Raw genomic sequence first — 22,520 nt, 5'->3', positions numbered from 1 at the left:
TAACAGTCCAGTTAAAGGGATTTCCAAGGGATTAAAGCTGAAGTGTGGAGGAAGTGTTAAATGTCCTGAGAGATATCTGGCAACCAGATAAACAGGATGTTGTCATCTGGGAACAAGATGTTCCCTAGAACAGATCGGTAGGAACACCTGTGGTAATTGAATATGAGCATGTCTGGTTCACCTGTTACAACCATGGTCATATGTTACTTTCCTTCAATAACTATATTTAATATTTTTGTATTCGACGAACAAATTAGCTAAACATGTTCCTCATGGCTTACACCAAAAGTGTTTGTACTAGCAATGGACGGAGGTATGAAAAGTAGGGGAAAACGGGTCGTACTGTATTATCTGGTTATCCGTGACTGGATGCTTGTTGATGTGCAGTAATGTGGCATTTTCTCCCTCCCTTCCCTCTGCTCGCTGACTCAGAGCAAACAGTGGAGCTAAATGAATCCAACTCAAGACCTGTTCTCCAATTGGTGAGGAAGTAGTTAGAGTAAACAGATTCAGACCTGTACCCTTCTTAACCCCCTGAGGTACAGTCTTCTTTTAATACGGTGGACGTGATTGGTTGAGTTCCATCATTAGGCCTATGTGTTGGCCAATGGCTTGTGTCCAGTGTTGTGACCCTCTGGATTGGGCCAAAGTGCTGTCTCAGCTCCGGTTCACACTCCACCCTGACCAAGGCAGAACAAAGAAGAGCTTTACTACATTGGCCAAGACTCTGCCGCCTCACCATCCCAGACAGAATTATTGGTTTATTTATTGGTCAGTCGTGTTCCACTTTTTTCCCATTCTTGACCTACTCAGGGGAAGCTGGAAATGTTTTGAAAATGTATACACTTGTATCTGACATTTGAGTCATACTCTGTGCTGCTGGAGGGAAATTCCATCGTTTCAGCGCCAATGTTCATCAATATTGGAATGCTTTCCCGGAAATAGGAGGCGTCACAGACAATAGTGGAAAACATCGTTCTTTCTATGTATCACGACTGAATAGGACCCTTTGAGTGTGTTATTTAGGACTGGGTACCATTGTCGCCATATAACATTGACCTTAACACACTGGGTTTCAGTGGAGAACTATCTCGACCATTCTGTGTGTCACTCTGTGAACAGCTCAATCTTCCCACAACCTTCTCGAGTCCTTCACGGCTCTAAGTTGACAATTGCAGTCTGTCTGTCAGCTTCTTAATCATCCCGTTAGCCTTGGTTTCGGGGTCTCGGCTAGGGCTGCGACGGTCATGGAATTTTGGATGACGGTAATTGGCCAGCCAAATGACCACTGTATCCGTGATAACCGTTTGAATAGTAGAGGAGACACAATATCTCCTCTCCTCCAAGTTTCAAGTTTTAGTAGTCGTATATACGGGATACACATGGTCAGGGCCGGATAAACAAATCATAGGCCCGGGGCTTTGTTTTTGTATAGGCAGGGCCCTCCAGTTACCCACGTGGACTGCCTACCTCCTCTCCCCTCCCCGTCTGATGATTAGCAGATTGGCAGCAGCAAGCTGTCTACACTGATTGAGAGCAGACTCCTCAGTGTTCCTGTTGTCAGTTGCATTACTATGGGACAGCTGGAGATCGAATTTAAATATTGAAACAATGTTGCAAATGTTTGAGAGAAAAACAGCAAGATTTATACAAACCTCTGCTGTTGAAAACTAAATGTTAGTCTAAAAGAAATGTGAGATAATGTCTAGATGCTTTTTATAGTGGAGATCAAGTTTATAAATTGCCTGGCTGGGCTGATGAGACAGTGGATTGCGCAGTCTGATGGAACAGAGTAAATAGCCGGTGGCAACTTGTGGAATAGAAACCAGCTGGAATGCGGTTTTAACCAATCAGCATTCAGGATTAGACCCACCCATTGTATAATTTACAACAGAAACCGACTCAATCGCACGTATGCCCAGCTTTCCAGTCTACAGTTAGCTGTTCGTTTCATTTTTTAAAAACGGTTATGAAGGTTATTTTGTTTTCATGATCGTGTTAATCCATAGCTGTCGGCTTTCAGACGTTCAAAGGTTTTTCTATGCTACATGAGACGAGCTTTGCTTATGTTAATGAACCATCTCCAGGAATCTATTTATGTTTGGATTCTGTATTCTGTATTCTGATAGTCCCATGTAGATGCTCTACAGACTATCAACAAACTATCTGTTGATAAGCAACTGTTTGCTAAGGTTACAGTTACGGTTAGGTTTAGGACAAGGGTTAAGGTAAGGGTTAAGTTTAGGGTAAAGGTAAGGGTTAGGGTTAAGTTTAAGGTTAGGGTTAGTGTTAGGGTTAGGGTAAGGGTTACATTAGGGTTAGGATAAGGGTTAGGGTTAGGGTTAGGGTAAGGTTTAAGTTTAGGTTTAGAACAAGGGTTAAGGTAAGGGTTAGGGTTAGGGTTAGGATAAGGGTTAAGGTTAGGGTTAGGGTCAGGGTAAGGGTTACGTTTAGGATTAGGATAAGGGTTAAGCTAGGGTTAGTGTTAGTAGATAGTTAGTTGAAATGTTGCTGATAGTATGTAGAAGAGCAACTGTAGATGCCCCACAGACTATCCAAATAAAGTGTTACCAAACCACATTTTGTCTGTGTGTGGTCCCTGTGATATTCATGATATTTGGATTTGTTGAGAGATACTTGCTGATGATTATGTTATTAATGTTAAACAGTCTGCTGAAGCCGCAGGGCTAAAGGTTTGGATCAGAATCACATGCTGATCATGCACAAATCCGTAGCTTACAGACAATCCTTTCAAAGTAGAGGTATCAAAGCTCTTAAACCAGGTTTCTTCATCTCATTAAGTAAACCCACCCCAGCCACATTACACCTGGGCTACAGACTCACCAAATAGACTCATGTGAGTCTATTTGGGTGCTGTAGCCCAGGTGTAATGTAAGATATGAGCATGCCATATGTTTCATGTTAAGATCTCGGATAAGCCCGCAATCGTTGAATATGTGGTCTTCCCTGTGGCTCAGTTGTTAGAGCATGGTGTTTGCAACGCCAGCATGGTGTGTGCAACGCCAGGGTTGTGGGTTTGATTCCCACGGGGGCCAGTACAAAACAAAAAAAATGCATGAAATGAAATGTATGCATTCACTATTGTAAATCGCACTGGATAAGAGTGTCTGCTAAATGACTAAAATGTAAATGTTCACATTTCCGCCATGTCCTTAGATGAACGACACACTGTCTCAGCTCTGATGGACCTTGACGCAAAGATGGTAGAAGCCCGTGGTAATTAATTAGGAACTCGCACGAGAGATGTGATTGGATTACGGGACGACCAGATATCCCACTAGATGGTTGAGATGTGTTCAGTCGGGAATTGAAAGCTATTCACTCAGACGTCCTCCTGTCATTGATCTTAGTGTTCTGTCATTATTAGGTCATGGACTCCCATATTATTTCTCTCATGGGGTGGTCTGGTAGCAAAATGACTGAATGAATGAGCTTCCTTTTTGGGAGATTGTATTCATAGAATTTTACAGCTTCTTCGTTAACATGTGCATTCATTTACATGTTCCATGTGCCGATGCAAAAGTTGTTGAATGATTGAGTTGTAGCAGACTGTGATGGAAACAGTGGAGAAGGCAGATTGTGTCTTTGTGGAATGTGAGTTAAGTGCATTTGGAATGTCGCGTGACATGTGCTGACATGCCCATGTAGAATGTTTTAATTAGCCTTAATGGTAAAGTAATCTCCTATGCGGTGAGGATGTGCACCCAAACAGAAACACAGGACAATCATATCCAGAAGCTCTCAACGTACCGTAGATAGAACGTGCATTGACAGGATACTGGATGGGCCTTTGGAGGTGTAGAGCAAACAAAAGGTACAGTAATGGAAGTAGGTGAAAACAAAGTCCTGCAAGGTCTTTTGGGATCTTCTAAGCTATTTTAACAATAAATAAAAAACACTAAGAGAAAAATTATTCTAAGTCAAAATCCTTGATGAATCCTTGAATCATTTTCTTCCAATCATAATGTTATTAGGTCTTTATTAATTGAAGCTCTTTCATTTCTGATGTGGCTCGTTTTGACATCGAAATACTACATGCCATTTTTAGAGAAAATAAATGACTTATTTTGAAATGGTAAAGTTACTGTAAATGCAAATGATCTGGGTTGAAGACTTTTTAGGATTCAGGTTGAAATCCATATCACATGTTTATCAAAGCCCCCCTTTTGCTATATTGGTGTTTTGGTTTGTTTGAACAACCTTGTCTTTTCCATACTCTGAGCTGCCTATTCCTTCTCTGTGTGTTGTAGCCCTGCCGGGGACCCTGGAGAGCCACGGTGGCACTGTCTACTCCTAATGATAGATATGCCAGTGTGCCCTCAAGGCCTAAAGTCCAGTGCCAGTTAGTGTCTCATAACAGCTAAATCGAGTTAGCTCGCTAGCTAGTGCAGAATTTTGTTATGGCTTCCGAAATGAACTGCCAGTTCACTGTTTACTCTCGGTAACAACTTTTCTCTGTATTCATCAACCAGTTAAATTTTCAATGCTATACAAGCTATCTTTCCAGAGATGAGACTGACAAGCTAAATCTGTACAGTTAATTTAGCCACTTTGATCACCTCCCCTTTAAGGCCCTTTCCCGGTTCCAGATTAATGCCATATGCAGGCGTTTTTGTTGCCAGCTCACAGCTCTACAGCTCTGTCTTTATGAGCAGGACTGAGATGAAAGACCCTTTAAATGCTGAGAGGGAAGCAAACCGTGTAGACACAGAGGCTTCATTAAAGAGCTTGTGTTTCCTCCGCCATACGGGGCACCCAGTTCTTGCATGTGTTTTTGTAGCGTGTTAACTAGCGCCGTCTGTCACTTACTAAATTTTTACGAAGGCAAACATCACTCGGTTCAAAGCGTCTGTGTCTGTGCCCTCCCCTGGCCGCTCGCTTTTGAATGTCAGATCTCATGCGAAGCGAGCGCCATGGGATTCCAAACATTTGCTTAGAGTTTTATGCAACCCAACATGAAGCAAAACAAGCCTGTGAAAACTCAAATATCCACCCACTGCTCGTGGCAGCATATCCTGTCTGAGGAGATTATAAAGCCGTTTCTTCAAGTACCATCACAGGGACCCAACTGCCATGGGACTCTAGAGGAGACGTTTCTGTTCAATGGCTACCTGCTCTTTCAAAAGTGCCTTCCTTGACACCTTCAAACTGATAACAGAATCCAGTTCACTACGTCAGACTTTTTCCCCTTCCTTCAGACTCTGTCATCCCTTCTAAACTAATTGACATCATCACCTTGTGCTCTCCCAAGTGTACCTGGCAGTGAGCCCAGGGATGTCTAGGTCCCACCCCGACCACACGGTCTCCCACCCCAGGGATGTCTTGGTCCCACCCCGACCACACAGTCTCCCACCCCAGGGATGTCTTGGTCCCACCCCGACCACACGGTCTCCCACCCCAGGGATGTCTTGGTCCCACCCCGACCACACGGTCTCCCACCCCAGGGATGTCTTGGTCCCACCCCGACCACACGGTCTCCCACCCCAGGGATGTCTTGGTCCCACCCCGACCACACGGTCTCCCACCCCAGGGATGTCTTGGTCCCACCCCGACCACACGGTCTCCCACCCCAGGGATGTCTTGGTTCCACCCCGACCACACAGTCTCCCACCCCGGGGATGTCTAGGTTCCAGCTCGACCACAAGGTCTCCCACCCCAGGGATGTCTTGGTTCCACCCCGACCACACTGTCTCCCACCCCAGGGATGTCTTGGTCCCACCCCGACCACAAGGTCTCCCGGTGCACTATGACTCACCAGAAATACCAGGCTCCTGAGCTGTCCTCTGGTTCATAGAGGGTGTACTGTGCTGTGTACTCCCACCAGGACCTCTTATGAAAGCGCTCTGCCAACCATAGGCCAGCACTGCGCTCCTACTCCCAATTCACAAATAGAAAATGTATGTCTAAAGCTTCCTCTGAAAAGTTAACTTCTACTGGCCCAAGACATTTCCTTTCAAGGTCTGAAATAGAAGGGTTTTTTATTTTTCTTCTCTCTATCACATCTGCAAGTGTTGCTGCACACTGCTTTGAACCCAAACAAATATGAAAGTTTAGAAGTTGGGTTACGCTTTTCAGGGGAAATTGGGGTTGGGGGGCACATTTTTGGTCAAGCAAGGGGGACCAGAGAGCCCGCTGCAACAGCCACTACATACCTTTCCAGAGCATGGGAAATAAGAACTAGTCAGACCAGCGCTGTAACAGAGAGGACAGTGGGAATATCCCACACTTTTACTATGGAACAAAATGTTTTCTGTGTGTTTTAAGAAGCTAGCGCAGTACACTGATGAGCTAAGGGATAAATGCTATTTTTTAGTGATAATGCTTATATATTTAATATGGGCCTTGCTTTAATTGGCATGGATGGAGAAAGGCCTGTAAAATGTGTTTTATAGAACACCATGTATAGAAAACAATGTAGAGAACACAATGTTTAGAACACAATCTATAGAACACCATTTATATAACACCATGTATAGCACACCATGTTTAGAACACAATCTATAGAACACAATCCATAGCACACCGGTTATAGAACACCATGTAAAGAACACCATGTATTAAACACCATCTATAGAACACAATCTATAGAACACCATTTACAGAACAACATGTATAGAACGCAATCTATAAAACACAATGTGTAGCACACCGTTTATAGAACACCATGTATAGAACACCATGTATGGAACACAATCTATAGAACACGATTTACAGAACAACATGTATAGAACACAATCTATAAAACACAATGTATAGCACACCGTTTATAGAACACCATGTTTAGAACACAATGTATAGGACACAATGTATAGGAGACCATGTATAGAACACAATGTACAGAACACAATGTATAGAACACAATGTATAGAACACAATGTATAGAACACAATGTATAGAACCCGTTGTACTTTGACGTTAGAGCTTCATGTCCTGAAGACTTCTTTGTTTACCTTTTCATTTTTCATTTCCTCATTTCCCCTCTGATTTACTTCCTTTACTCAATATTTACCCAACCAATCCACACAGTTTTGTGTGAGAAAACAAATCCTGTAAACAATATCGGAATATGAATGAAGGTGATTTGGTCATAAGTTGAGTACCATTTAGCTATAAGTGAGAAACACACCCACATATTTATAGGGGAGGAATTCAGACTGTAAACTATTTAACGATTACTCTACCTTGTTATGAGCCATAAAACCCATGTTGTGAATTATATATTAACTAGCTGTTAACCACATCAAGTTGTGTTTACCATCGCCTCGTTGTAAAGACAGGAATCCTCATGAAGCAGTACAGTGTTGGCTAGCTGACAGGAATCCTCATGAAGCAGTACAGTGTTGGCTAGCTGACAGGAATCCTCATGAAGCAGTACAGTGTTGGCTAGCTGACAGGAAACCTCATGAAGCAGTACAGTGTTGGCTAGCTGACAGGAATCCTCATGAAGCAGTACAGTGTTGGCTAGCTGACAGGAATCCTCATGAAGCAGTACAGTGTTGGCTAGCTGACAGGAAACCTCATGAAGCAGTACAGTGTTGGCTAGCTGACAGGAATCCTCATGAAGCAGTACAGTGTTGGCTAGCTGACAGGAATCCTCATGAAGCAGTACAGTGTTGGCTACTGCATCTGAAAACTGTAAACAAAGTAGTACCCAAACTGTTTACCTTTTCTTATCTGTCGTTGTTGGCTAACCATTTTCCCTGTTTCTATCTCTCCCTGCAGTGTCCGGGGTGCCGATGCAGGAAACGGCATCCGTGTGTTCATGCCAGACATCGGCATGTTCGTGGCGGGCTTGGTCACGTGGCTACTGTGCCTGAGTCTGGAGGAGAAGCAGCAGGTGAAAGACAAATCACAGCAGCATGACGTCGAATGCGAGTCAGACAGTCAGGTGAGCTCATCATCTCTCTACAGACAAACTTCTGCCCCTGGCACATCTGGATTTACAGCGGAAGCCCACACTCCCAACACCTATACACACCCATACACCCTACCCTTGTAAATGTTGTACTCAGTACAGGCCAGAAACTCACTAAAGAGTAGTGACAAGACTAACAGAGCCCAAAGAAAGGAAATACTTTTAACTTTCATATATAAATACACTATATTTACAAAAGTATGTGGACACCCCTTCAAATTAATGGATTTGGCTATTTCAGCCACATCAGTTAGTCAAATGTATGCCATTCTAGAGCTGTTCATTGTAAATGCTGTTATTGTGATGTGGAAATGTCTAGGAGCAACAACGGCTCAGCCCGCAAAGTACTAGGCCACACAAGCTCACAGAATGGGACTGCCGAGTGCTGAATCACATAACGCGTAGAAATCAAATCAAATGTATTTATATAGCCCTTCTTACATCAGCTGATATCACAAAGTGCTGTACAGAAACCCAGCCTAAAACCCCAAACAGCAAGCAATGCAGGTGTTGAAGCACGGTGGCTAGGAAAAACTCCCAAGAAAGGCCAAAACCTAGGAAGAAACCTAGAGAGGAACCAGGCTATGAGGGGTGGCCAGTCCTCTTCTGGCTGTGCCGGGTGGAGATTATAACAGCACATGGCCTAGATGTTCAAATGTTCATAAATGATCAGCATTGTCAAATAATAATAATCATAGTAGTTGTCGAGGGTGCAACAAGTCAGTAACACAGGAGTAAGTGTCAGTTGGCTTTTTCATAGCCGATCTTTGAGAGTATCTCTACCGCTCCTGCTGTCTCTAGAGAGTTGAAAACAGCAGGTCTGGGACAGGTAGCACATCCAGTGAATAGGTCAGGGTTCCAGCAGGTCTGGGACAACAGGTCTGGGACAGGTAGCACGTCCGGCGAACAGGTCAGGGTTCCATAGCTGCAGGCAGAACAGTTGGAACTGGAGCAGCAGCACGGCCAGGTGAACTGGGGACAGCAAGGAGTCATCAAGCCAGGTAGTCCTGAGGCATGGTCCTAGGGCTCAGGTCCTCCGAGAGAGAGAAAGAAAGAAAGAGAAAGAGAGAATTAGAGAGAGCATATTTAAATTCACACAGGACACCGGAAAAGACAAGAGAAATACTCCAGATGTGATAGACTGACCCTAGCCCCCCGACACATAAACTACTGCAGCATAAATACTGGAGGCTGAGACAGGAGGGGTCAGGAGACACTGTGGCCCCATCCGATGAACCCCCGGACAGGGCCAAACAGGTAGGATATAACCCCACCCACTTTGCCAAAGCACAGCCTGCACACCATTGGAGGGATATCTCCAACCACCAACATACCATCCCGGGACAAGGCCGAGTATAGCCCACAAAGATCTCCGCCACGGCACAGCCCAAGGGGGGGCGCCAACCCAGACAGGAAGACCACGTCAGTGACTCAACCCACTCAAGTGACGCACCCCTCCCAGGGACGGCATGGAAGAACACCAGTAAGCCAGTGACTCAGCCCCCGTAATAGGGGTAGAGGCAGAGAATCCCAGTGGAAAGAGGGGAAACCGGCCAGGCAGAGACAGCAAGGGCGGTTCGTTGCTCCAGCCTTTCCGTTCACCTTTACACCCCTGGGCCAGACTACACTTAATCATAGGACCTACTGAAGAGATATGTCTTCAGTAAAGACTTAAAGGTTGAGACTGAGTCTGCGTCTCTCACATGGGTAGGCAGACTATTCCATAAAAATGGAGCTCTATAGGAGAAAGCCCTGCCTCCAGCTGTTTGCTTAGAAATTCTAGGAACAATTAGGAGGCCCGCGTCTTGTGACCGTAGCGTACGTGTAGGTATGTACGGCAGGACCAAATCGGAAAGATAGGTAGGAGCAAGCTTTGTAGGTTAGCAGTAAAACCTTGAAATCAGCCCTTGCCTTAACAGGAAGCCAGTGTAGGGAGGCTAGCACTGGAGTAATATGATCACATTTTTTGGTTCTAGTCAGGATTCTAGCAGCCGTATTTAGCACTAACTGAAGTTTATTTAGTGCTTCATCCGGGTAGCCGGAAAGTAGAGCATTGCAGTAGTCCAACCTAGAAGTAACAAAGGCATGGATGAATTTTTCTGCGTCATTTTTGGACAGAAAGTTTCAGATTTTTGCAATGTTACGTAGATGGAAAAAAGCTGTCCTTGAAACAGTCTTGATATGTTCTTCAAAAGAGAGAAGAACATATCAGGGTCCAGAGTAACGCCGAGGTCCTTCATAGTTTTATTTGAGACGACTGTACAACCATCCAGATTAATTGTCAGATTCAACAGAAGATCTCTTTGTTTCTTGGGACCTAGAACAAGCATCTCTGTTTTGTCCGAGTTTAAGAGTAGAAAGTTTGCAGCCATCCACTTCCTTATGTCTGAGACACAGGCTTCTAGCGAGGGCAATTTTGGGGCTTCACCATGTTTCATTGAAATGTACAGCTGTGTGTCGTCCGCATAGCAGTGAAATTTAACATTATGTTTTCGAATGACATCCCCAAGAGGTACAATATATAGTGAAAACAATAGTGGTCCTAAAACGGAACCTTGAGGAACACCGAAATTTACAGTTGATTTGTCAGAGGACAAACCATTCACAGAGACGAACTGATATCTTTCTGACAGATAAGACCTAAACCAGGCCAGAACTTGTCCATGTAGACCAATTTGGGTTTCCAATCTCTCCAAAAGAATGTGGTGATCGATGGTATCAAAAGCAGCACTAAGATCTAGGAGCACGAGGACAGACGCAGAACCTCGGTCTGACGTCATTAAAAGGTCATTTACCACCTTCACAAGTACAGTCTCAGTGCTATGATGGGGTCTAAAACCAGACTGAAGCGTTTCGTGTACATTGTTTGTCTTCAGGAAGGCAGTGAGTTGCTGCGCAACAGCTTTTTCTAAATTGTTGAGAGGAATGGAAGATTCGATATAGGCCGATAGTTTTTTATAATTTCTAGGTCAAGATTTGGCTTTTTCAAGAGAGGCTTTATTACTGCCACTTTTAGTGAGTTTGATACACATCCGGTGGATAGAGAGCCGTTTATTATGTTCAACATAGGAGGGCCAAGCACAGAAAGCAGCTCTTTCAGTAGTTTAGTTGGAATAGGGTCCAGTATGCAGCTTGAAGGTTTAGAGGCCATGATTATTTTCATCATTGTGTCAAGAGATATAGTACTAAAACACTTTAGTGTCTCTCTTGATCCTAGGTCCTGGCAGGGTTGTGCAGACTCAGGCCAACGGAGAAATCTGTTGCCCTTGGTTGCAACACTCACTACTGAGTTCCAGACTGCCTTTGGGAGCAATGTCAGAACAAGATCTGTTAGTCGGGAGCTTCATGAAATGGGTTTCCATGGCCGGGCAGCCAAACACAAGCCTAAGATCACCATGCGCAATGCCAAGTGTCGGCTGGAGTGGTGTAAAGCTTGTCGCCATTGGACTCTTCACCATCTAGCAGACAGCCTGAATGCATAGTGCAAACTGTAAAGTTTGGTGGAGGAGGAATAATGGTCTGGGGCTGTTTTTCATGGTTCGGACTTGGCCCCTTAGTTCCAGTGAAGGGAAATCTTAACACTACAGCTTAAACTGATATTCTAGACGATTCTGTGCTTCCAACTTTGTGGCAACCGTGTAGGCAAGGCCCTTTCCTTTTTCAGCATGACAATGCCCCCGTGCACAAAGCAAGGTCCATACAGAAATGGTTTGTCCAGATCAGTGTTGAAGAACTTGACTGGCCTGCACAGAGCCTTGACCTTAACCCCATCGAACACCTTTGGGATGAATTGGAATGCCGACTGCAAGCCAGGCCTAATCGCCCAACAACAGTACCCGACCTCACTAATGCTCTTTTAGCTGAATGGAAGCAAGTCCACACAGTAATGTTCCAACATCTAGTGGAAAGCTTTCCCAGGAGAGTGGAGGCTGTTATAGCAGCAAAGGGGGAGACCAACTTCATATTAATTCCATTGATTTTGGAATGAGATATTCGACGAGCAGGTGTCCATATACTTTTGGTCATGTAGAATAGATTAATAAACCTATTCCAAAATCTCTGCTGTCCTCCATCTGTCCTTTTCTGATAAAAATGATTTAATCAGTCCTTACGACTGAACTTATCTGGGCCTAGAGTAGAGAATTCCTGGGCCAGTTTGGTTACTACAACAGTAATGGGCGCTGGGCAAAAAGGTTCAATATCAGGGAATATCTTTATCTATATATTTCTGGGTATATCTGACATTTTATTAGCTCTTATTTCATATATGGAGCTACTGTAGGATATTCTTTGTAATGAGACACTTTCTAAGGATATCTAGTGAGTCAATATCCAGACATACCATGTATGATATACAGAGGGAATCCAAAAATGATATGTCAATGGAAAAAATATAGAGATTTTATATTTGTTAATTTATTGAGCATGTGCTGAAAACTCAGAAATACATCTGAAATCGTCCTTATTTTCAGCATATCAAAAAACATATCAAGATCCGGATATGGACCTCAGCCAGAAGATGCATATCTGGACTCAATATAGCTTCCTATCTTGGAATGTGCTGAGAAAACACAGATATGCTATGCATACAGTCAGTATTTGTCAACACGAAGAGAGAAAATAGGATGTCACATATCTCAGGATATTGAATGAGTCCATATCCGGCCATAGGAAATGTCCAGGAGTGGTATTCGGAGTAATCCCATTATCATAAACAGTATGTCTAAAAGACACATCTGGATTCAGAATTTGTCAGGATATGGTACATGGTCTGTATTCTGTAGAATATCAAAAGTGTGTCATGTCAAGATATCCCCTGGTATCTTTATTTTATTCCCAGTGGGGTGTGATCACAGGCAATTAATGAAAGGGGAACCTACTTTACATGTTGAACCCCAGTAATCCACCCAGAGACTTCAACACACACACACAGTCGCCATTGCAATGCTCTCTCAGAGCCTAGAAAGCTGCAGTCCTCTTTTCAAGTATCAAGTTTTATTAGTCAAATGCACAGGATGCACATGGCATTTATTTAAAAAAAATGTTACCTTCATTTAACAAGGAAAGTCAGTTAAGAACAAATTCTTATTTTTAAAGAGAGCCTAGGAACAGTGGGTTAACTGCCTTGTTCAGGCGCAGAATGACAGATTTTTACCTTGTCAGCTTGGGGATTTGATCTTGCAACCTTTCGGTTACTAGTCCAACGCTCCTACCACTAGGCTACCTGCCACCCCTACATGGCATACACTGTCGTATGAAATGCTTATTTGCAGGTTCCTTCCTGACAATGCAACAACATAAGAAATAATAAAAGATAAGAATATGAACATAAAGTAAATGGCTCAGTAGAATAAAATCTACATTTTAGCATAAGTATAAAACAGGAAGACACAATTGATGTTTGCACATGTATCAGAGAAGGAGTGATGGGGGGCAAGTGTTTAAATCGTGCAGTATTAGCAATAGTAAATAAGAGTCTGGTAGCAGATGTTTTGATGTGTGTGTACTGGACCTTCTTCCCCACCCGCTGGAGGGCCTTGTGGTTGGAGAAGGAGCACTTCCCGTACCAGGCCATGATGCAACTGGTCAGGACGCTCTCGATGGTGCAGCAGTAGTATTTGGAGACGACCCGGGATGGCATGACGAATTTCTTCATCCGCCATAGGAAGTTGGTCCATGTCAAGTCATCTGTGATGTGGACGATCAGGAACTTCAAACTCGTGACTCTCTCTGCTGCAGCCCTGTTGATGTGGATCGGGGCGTGTTCCCTCCTCTGCTTCCTGGAGTCAACAATCAACACCTTTGTTTTGCTGACATTGAGGTAGAGGTTGTTGTCCTGGCACCACATTGCCAATTCTGAGGACCCATGCCAAATCTTTTCAGTCTCTTGAGGGGGAAGCCGTCTTCACGACTGTCTTAGTGTGTTTGGACCATGATGTGGTGATGTGGGCACCAAGGAACTTGAAGCTCTCAACCTGTTCCACTACAGCCCCGTTGATAAAAATGGGGGCATGCTCAGTCCTCCTTTTCCTGTAGTCCACAATCATCTCCTTTGTCTTGATCACGTTGAGGTAGATGTTGTTGTCCTGGCACCACACAGCCAGGTCTCTGACCTCCTCCCTATAAGCTGTCTCATCATTGTTGGTGATCAGGCCTACCACTGTTGTGTCATCGGCAAACTTGATGATGGTGTTGGAGTCATGCCTGGCCGTGCAGTCATGAGTGAACAGGGAGTAGAGGAGGGGACTGAGCATGCACCCCTGAGGGGCCCCCGTGTTGAGGATCAGCGTGGCGGATGTGTTGTTCCCTACCCTTACCACTTGAGGGGCGGCCCGTCAGGAAGTCCAGGATCCAGTTGCAGAGGGAGGTGTTTAGTCCCAGGGTCCTTAGCTTAGTGATGAGCTTTGAGGGCACTATGGTGTTGAACGCTGAGCTGTAGACAATGAATAGCATTCTCACGTCGGTGTTCCTTTTGTCCAGGTGGGAAAGGGTAGTGTTGAGTGCAATAGAGATTGCATCATCTGTGGATCTGTTGGCGTGGTATGCAAATTGGAGTGGGTCTAGGGTTTCTGGGATAATGCTGTTGATATGAGCCATGACCAGCCTTTCATGGCTACAGACGTGAGTGCTACGGGTCGGTAGTCATTTAGGCAGGTTACCTTAGTGTTCTTGGGCACAGGGACTATGGTGGTCTGCTTGAAACATGTTGGTATTACAGACTCAGTCAGGGATTGGTTGAAAATGTCAGTGAAGACACTTGCCAGCATGCTCGGAGTACACGTCCTGATAATCCGTCTGGCCCTGTGGCCTTGTGAATGTTGACCTGTTTAAAGGTCTTACTCACATCGGCTACGGAGAGTGTGATCACGCAGTCATCCAGAACAGCTGCCCTGATGGTAATTCTGCTATGACCTTGGTGTTATTACCTGGATAGCTCTTAATCCACTGGGTTTGATCAGCCTCCCTGTACGTTGGAGAGCTTCTCTCCCTCGGGAACCGCTTTGGAACAAATCTGGCAACCGCTTCTCTGCAGACCTGGTAACCCACAGGCTACAATGCGTATGTTCGGCCTTGAAGAAATGCCTCAGAGACGAGATAGCCGTTAGTGAGAGCGAACGAGAAATGAGGGGATGGGGATTGGTTAGGGTCAGCTGATGAAATGCGAACCAGCTTTCTTGAAAGGGTTTTAAGTTGGGTCTTTAGACGGGTTGTATAGAGATTTCGTTTGGCAGCCGAACATGAAATTGTCAGGCTTGGTCCTATTACCCAAAGCGATTGTGGATTTTTCTTTATTCATTATGTTTTGTAGTGGATGACTGGATTTGTTGCAGGGTCATTCCAACTTTAGTTACCGTATAAATGGATCATTCCAACTTGGGTTACCGTATAAAAGCACCTGGCACCTACTACCATACTACATTCAAAGGCACTTAAATATTTTGTCTTGCCCATTCACCCTCTAAATGGAACACTTACACCATCTATGTCTCAATTGTCTAAAGGCTTAAAAATCCTTCTTTAACCTGTTTCCTCCACTTCATATACACTGATTGAAGTGGATTTAACAAGTGACATCAGTAAGGGATCATCTCTTTCACCTGGATTCAACTGGTCAGTCTATGTCATGGAAAAAGCAGGTGTTCTTAATGATTTGTACACTCAGTTTTGACTGCGGTACAAGATTCTAAATCTAGATGACTATTTTATACCATCCCATTCGATTTGATATACCCAATTATTAATGCAGTAAAAATTAAAAGTGTGTAATCTTCTTGTAACCATTTTAGGGCATTGAGTTCAGTCCTTGTAAATGTTATGAACTTCATCAATTGATTCAATTTAAGAGCCTCTCGTTCCTATCAAAATAACGACATGCTTATTCGTTCCCTATTCCCTCTTGCATTACACAACACGTATGACATCAGTTTAAAGCAATCCTGCTTGGTGAAAGTTGGAAAACAATATGTAAAAACATTTGCCGTGCGAAGGAAACCGTGAGTTAAAAACTTTATTTGTCAAAACAAAAATGTTGGTCTCCACCGAGCGGTTCTCCACGCTTGTGTGACTCCGTTCCGCTCGTTGGCTTTAACTTGAGTACCGCCTTCCACAATGACTGGATTGATCCCACTCCTACAGCTCCCACACCCCTTCGTTTGACCTTCGTTATGTGCCCCGTTCCCGGCAACTCTTCCATTTTTTTCTGCCCACGTGTGCATCCTGTTCCAAGGTGGCGCTGTTTATTCAGCCATGTGGCTCAGACCAGCTTTTGCAAAAGAACTCTAGTTTTTATTTCTCCCCCTCTGTTTCATAGACCTGGTCTAGGTTTCTCCCCCTCTGTTTCATAGACCTGGTCTAGTTTTCTACCCCTCTGTTTCATAGACCTGGTCTAGTTTTCTCCCCCTCTGTTTCATAGACCTGGTCTAGGTTTCTCCCCCTCTGTTTCATAGACCTGGTCTAGTTTTCTACCCCTCTGTTTCATAGACTTGGTCTAGTTTTCTCCCCCTCTGTTTCATAGACCTGGTCTAGTTTTCTCCCCCTCTGTTTCATAGACCTGGTGAAGTTTTTTCCCCCTCTGTTTCATAGACCTGGTCTAGTTTTCTCCCCCTCTGTTTCATAGACCTGGTCTAGTTTTCTCCCCCTCTGTTTCATAGACCTGGTCTAGTTTTCTACCCCTCTGTTTCATAGACCTGGTCTAGTTTTCTCCCCCTCTGTTTCATAGACCTGGTCTAGTTTTCTCCCCCTCTGTTTCATAGACCTGGTCTAGTTTTCTCCCCCTCTGTTTCATAGACCTGGTCTAGTTTTCTCCCCCTCTGTTTCATAGACCTGGTCTAGTTTTCTCCCCCTCTGTTTCATAGACCTGGTCTAGTTTTCTGCCCCTCTGTTTCATAGACCTGGTCTAGTTTTCTCCCCCTCTGTTTCATAGACCTGGTCTAGTTTTCTCCCCCTCTGTTTCATAGACCTGGTCTAGTTTTCTCCCCCTCTGTTTCATAGACCTGGTCTAGTTTTCTCCCCCTCTGTTTCATAGACCTGGTCTAGTTTTCTCCCCCTCTGTTTCATAGACCTGGTCTAGTTTTCTCCCCCTCTGTTTCATAGACCTGGTCTAGTTTTCTCCCCCTCTGTTTCATAGACCTGGTCTAGTTTTCTCCCCCTCTGTTTCATGGACCTGGTCTAGTTTTCTCCCCCTCTGTTTCATAGACCTGGTCTAGTTTTCTCCCCCTCTGTTTCATAGACCTGGTGAAGTTTTTTGCCCCTCTGTTTCATGGACCTGTTCTAGTTTTCTCCCCCTCTGTTTCATGGACCTGTTCTAGTTTTCTCCCCCTCTGTTTCATAGACCTGGTCTAGTTTTTTCTCAACCTGTTTTAGCAGGTCATGTATTTACTCTTGATGGTTCTCTCCTTCCTCCTTGAGACACATCTTGGTTTGCAATCAGACCCACATTTATTGGTGTATAGATGGCCTGCTTTGACACCAGCCTGAGTTATGTGGTGCCAGGGTGAATTACAGTCACCACATGTATGGAATACCTCTGAGACCATGACAGTGACAGGTAAGGCTCCAGACTGAATGACAACATTAATAATGAATTCATGTCCACTGCCTAATATATTTTTCTCTAAGGTGAGCGTGTGGTTTGTGTTATGTCTGACTCTGTGACAGAAAACCCACTCGGCTCCCAATGTTGGGCTCCTGTATCCATGGGCACAGCTCTCTCTCTCTATCTATCTCTTCTCTCTCTTTCTTCTCTCTCGTCGGCTGTCTTTAATTCAATAATTCACTTTGACTGAAGTCTGAGGTCCATTTTCCATGCCTATTAATAATTGGGGGGGGATGTGTTCCCCACCACTAATCATTTGGGTTTCGTCTGTGTGTTAATCCCTGAGCTGTCAGAACCAATGTTCCCTCTAATTTATTTCAGCAATGAGCAAATTTCAGGTCTGCTTACCGCAAACTTGAGCGTTGTGAAAATGTTGTGCAACTTCCAGCGTGCGTTTACTGTGAACACTGAGGCTGTACCCGCTTTAAGTTAGTGTTTTACTGTGAACACTGAGGCTGTACCCGCTTTAAGTTACAGTTATAACAGTGGCCAAGTACGCTTCTGTGGCTACCAGAGTGGCCTACCATGAAAAACAATGGAGAAAATACATTTCATAAAAATGTTACATGGAAATAGCTGATCTATCATTCAGCCTACAGTAGCAGCCAATGTGCGGTGTTTGGAGAGAAAAAAACATGCAGGGCTTGACATTAACCTGTTTATCCACTCATCCTTCAGACAAGGAGGTGACTGAAAATGTTGTTGTGTTGTTTAATGCAATAAATCACTTTACAAAATAAAATGCATACATTTTACCATACCATTATTACAGAGAATCAGACAAATTATGCTACCCTCTGCCTATTGGCTACTTAGCTTATTCAAGCCTGTCTCAAAACACAATACCTCCCCTTTAAGACAAAAAAAAAGCACTTCAGCTGACTCACTTTTCAAAGATGTCTAGAAATCTATACATTTTGTGCTCTTGTAGGAAGCAATCACTCCCCTATTGCTGACTATAAATTATCTATAACTAGGCTAATAACTCACTAACTAGCAAAGGATATGAACAAGATGTGCACACATGGCTACATGCATCTTTCGCTTTAATCTCTAAACAAGCGCATCTACTCATGACTGCTCATGCTGTAAACATAGTCCAGTTCAAAGTAAATGGCACAGATCCATATATGGCAATGGTCTATTTGCATATACAGTAGGCCTACTGCAGCTCCTCTTTCACCCGCTCCTCGCTCCTCTTTCACCCCAGCTGCCAAACTAACCCTGATTCAGATGGCCATTCTACCCATGCTAGATTACGGAGACGTAATTTATAGATCAGCAGGTAAGGGTGCTCTCGAGCGGCTAGATGTTTTTTTATGCTCCAATGCTCCTTATTGGACATATTACTGCAATCTATACTCCTCTGTAAACTGGTCATCTCCGTATACACGCCGCAAGACCCGCTGGTTGATGTTTATTTATAAAACCGTCTTAGGCCTCACTCCCCCCTATCTGAGATATCTACTGCAGCCCTCATCCTCCACGTACAACACCGGTTCTGCCAGTCACATTCTGTTAAAGGTCCCCAAAGCACACACATCCCTGGGTCACTCGTCTTTTCAGTTCGCTGCAGAAAGCGACTGGAACGAGCTGTAATAAATACTCAAACTGAACAGTTTTATCTCCATCTCTTCATTCAAATACACAATCATGGACACGCTTACTGACAGCTGTGGCTGATTCATGTGATGTATTGTTGTCTCTACCTTCTTGCCCTTTGTGCTGTTGTCTGTGCCCAATAATGTTTGTACCATGTTTTGTGCTGCTACCATGTTGTTTTTCTGCCATGTTGTGTTGCTACCATGTTGTCATGTTGTGTTGCTACCATGTTGTGCTGCTGCCATGTTGTGTTGCTACCATGTTGTTGTTATGTTGTGTTGCTACCGTGTTGTGTTTTCATGTGTTGCTGACTTCCTATGTTGTTGTCTAGGTCTCTCGTATGTAGTGTTGTGGAGTCTCTCTTTATGTAGTGTTGTCTCTCGTTATGTAGTGTTGTGGTGTCTCTCTGTATGTAGTGTTGTGGTGTCTCTCTTTATGTAGTGTTGTGGTGTCTCTATGTAGTGTTGTGGAGTCTCTCTTTATGTAGTGTTGTGGTGTCTCTCTTTATGTAGTGTTGTGGTGTCTCTCTTTATGTAGTGTTGTGTTGTCTCTCTTTATGTAGTGTTGTGGTGTCTCTCTTTATGTAGTGTTGTGGTGTCTCTCTTTATGTAGTGTTGTGGCTCTCTTTATGTAGTGTTGTGTTGTCTCTCTTTATGTAGTGTTGTGGTGTCTCTCTTTATGTAGTGTTGTGGTGTCTCTCTTTATGTAGTGTTGTGTTGTCTCTCTTTATGTAGTGTTGTGGTGTCTCTCTTTATGTAGTGTTGTGGTGTCTCTCTTTATGTAGTGTTGTGGTGTCTCTCTATATGTAGTGTTATGGTGTCTCTCTTTATGTAGTGTTGTGGTGTCTCTCTTTATGTAGTGTTGTGGTGTCTCTCTTTATGTAGTGTTGTGGTGTCTCTCTTTATGTAGTGTTGTGGTGTCTCTCTTTATGTAGTGTTGGGGTGTCTCTCTATATGTAGTGTTGTGGTGTCTCTCTTTATGTAGTGTTGTGGTGTCTCTCTTTATGTAGTGTTGTGGAGTCTCTCTTTATGTAGTGTTGTGGTGTCTCTCTCTTTATGTAGTGTTGTGGTGTCTCTCTTTATGTAGTGTTGTGGTGTCTCTCTTTATGTAGTGTTGTGGTCTCTCTTTATGTAGTGTTGTGGAGTCTCTCTTTATGTAGTGTTGTGGAGTCTCTCTTTATGTAGTGTTGTGATGTCTCTCTATATGTAGTGTTGTGTTGTCTCTCTTTATGTAGTGTTGTGCTGTCTCTCTTTATGTAGTGTTGTGGTGTCTCTCTTTATGTAGTGTTGTGGTGTCTCTCTATATGTAGTGTTGTGGTGTCTCTTTATGTAGTGTTGTGGAGTCTCTCTTTATGTAGTGTTGTGGAGTCTCTCTTTATGTAGTGTTGTGGTGTCTCTCTTTATGTAGTGTTGTGGTGTCTCTCTTTATGTAGTGTTGTGATGTCTCTCTTTATGTAGTGTTGTGGTGTCTCTCTTTATGTAGTGTTGTGGTGTCTCTATGTAGTGTTGTGCTGTCTCTCTTTATGTAGTGTTGTGGTGTCTCTCTTTATGTAGTGTTGTGTTGTCTCTCTTTATGTAGTGTTGTGCTGTCTCTCTTTATGTAGTGTTGTGTTGTCTCTCTTTATGTAGTGTTGTGCTGTCTCTCTTTATGTAGTGTTGTGGTGTCTCTATGTAGTGTTGTGCTGTCTCTCTTTATGTAGTGTTGTGGTGTCTCTCTGTATGTAGTGTTGTGGTGTCTCTCTATATGTAGTGTTGTGGTGGTCTCTCTTTATGTAGTGTTGTGGTGTCTCTCTTTATGTAGTGTTGTGGTGTCTCTCTGTATGTAGTGTTGTGGTGTCTCTCTATATGTAGTGTTGTGGTGGTCTCTCTTTATGTAGTGTTGTGGTGTCTCTCTATATGTAGTGTTGTGGTGTCTCTCTTTATGTAGTGTTGTGGTGTCTCTCTTTATGTAGTGTTGTGGTGTCTCTCTTTATGTAGTGTTGTGGTGTCTCTCTATATGTAGTGTTGTGGTGTCTCTCTTTATGTAGTGTTGTGGTGTCTCTCTTTATGTAGTGTTGTGGTGTCTCTCTTTATATAGTGTTTGCTGTAGCTTTCTTTAATGACCGCTACGTTACTGCAGAAATGGTAATCTGAGCCATCCGATTGGCTAGCGATAGATCTTCATACACATAAAATGGTTCAAAAATTGTAACGCCATAGAGAGGGGTTTTTGTTCTTTATTTTTGTTATGCCAGAGTGTTACATTGGGTGGGTGTTCTATGTTCTTTTTTCTAGGTTGGTTTGTTTCGTTGATTTTGGCCGTGTGGCTTCCAATCAGGCACAGCTGTAGTTTGTTGTTGCTGATTGGGAGTCACACATAAGTAGCCTGTTTTTCCTTTGGGTTTTGTGGGTGATTGTTTCTGTCTAGTGTTTTCTGTTTCGTTCATTTTTGACCAGACAGGACTGTTTGCTGTCATTTCTATCGAGTGTTTTGTTTGTAGTGGTTCATTTTTATTAAATATTTAAAATGAATACACATCCTCCGCTGCACCTTGGTTTTCTTACGACGACAGCCCGTACAAAAATGCAACAGTTTTCCTACCCTGCATGCAAGGCAGCTGAATCGGGTGCATCTACCTCCAACAGCCCAAGACTAATATAAAAAAAATAGGAACTCAAGGCTTTATCGTTGGGTTTTTTACAAAAATGTTTTGGCGATCGACTAGGAATACCTTGGAGATTGAGTTGGTGACCACTGCTCTAGAAAATTGAGTGAGGTTCAATCTCGTGCTTCTCTCTGTGGGCTGATATTTCTTCTGCGCAGCAGTCCCAGGGAGCTGTGCGACAGTCTCAGGGCTACTTCACGCCCGCGCGCAGCTTTGAAGGAACATTGGTCAGAACCCCAACTAGCCAGGTGTCGGGAAGTAACCGAAAGGTCACTGGTTCGAATCCCTTAGCCGACTAGGTGAAACATCTGCCGTTGTGCACTTGAGCAATGCACTTAATTGCCTAATTGCTCCTGTAAGTCACACTGAATAAGAGTGCCTGCTAAATGACTAAAATGTAAATGACTCGAGCAGGCCTAGAACCACAAGAACACGATCTTATGTAAACCTACGCAAATCCTCACCCGTGCAACATTCATCTTAAACTCAGTACTTGTGTTGCCGCGGGACGCCTGTTTTGCTCCCATTAACATTGCATTTGCATTCCAGCAGCAGAGAGACATCTGGTCATCATTAGTGTTTTCTGTGGTAGCGGCAGTGCTAGAGTTACCAGTCTCTCGTATGTCTCCCTCTCTCAATCCTCTCTCTCCTCTCTCTCTCCTCTCTCCTCCCCGCTTTCTCTCCTCTTTCTCCTCTCTCTCTTTCTCTCTCCTCTCTCTCTCTTCTCTCTCTCTGCTCTCTCT

General features: G+C 43.8%; 1 protein-coding gene across 2 annotated transcripts in view; it reads left to right on the top strand.

Moving 5' to 3' along the window:
• LOC106579641 (piezo-type mechanosensitive ion channel component 2) overlaps nt 1-22,520 on the top strand; it is a 256,001-nt gene that overhangs the window by 90,647 nt on the left and 142,834 nt on the right. For both annotated transcript variants that reach the window (XM_045702749.2, XM_045702748.2), the window contains exon 5: nt 7,744-7,909. In XM_045702749.2, coding sequence (XP_045558705.2) covers nt 7,744-7,909 — 166 coding nt within the window. The remainder of the gene's footprint in view (nt 1-7,743; nt 7,910-22,520) is intronic.

Source organism: Salmo salar, chromosome 19 (assembly GCF_965601325.2).
Source record: "Salmo salar chromosome 19, fSalSal1, whole genome shotgun sequence".
NCBI lineage: Eukaryota > Metazoa > Chordata > Actinopteri > Salmoniformes > Salmonidae > Salmo > Salmo salar.
Note: the sequence above shows the minus strand (reverse complement) of the source record. Positions and strands in the feature narration are given on the sequence as shown.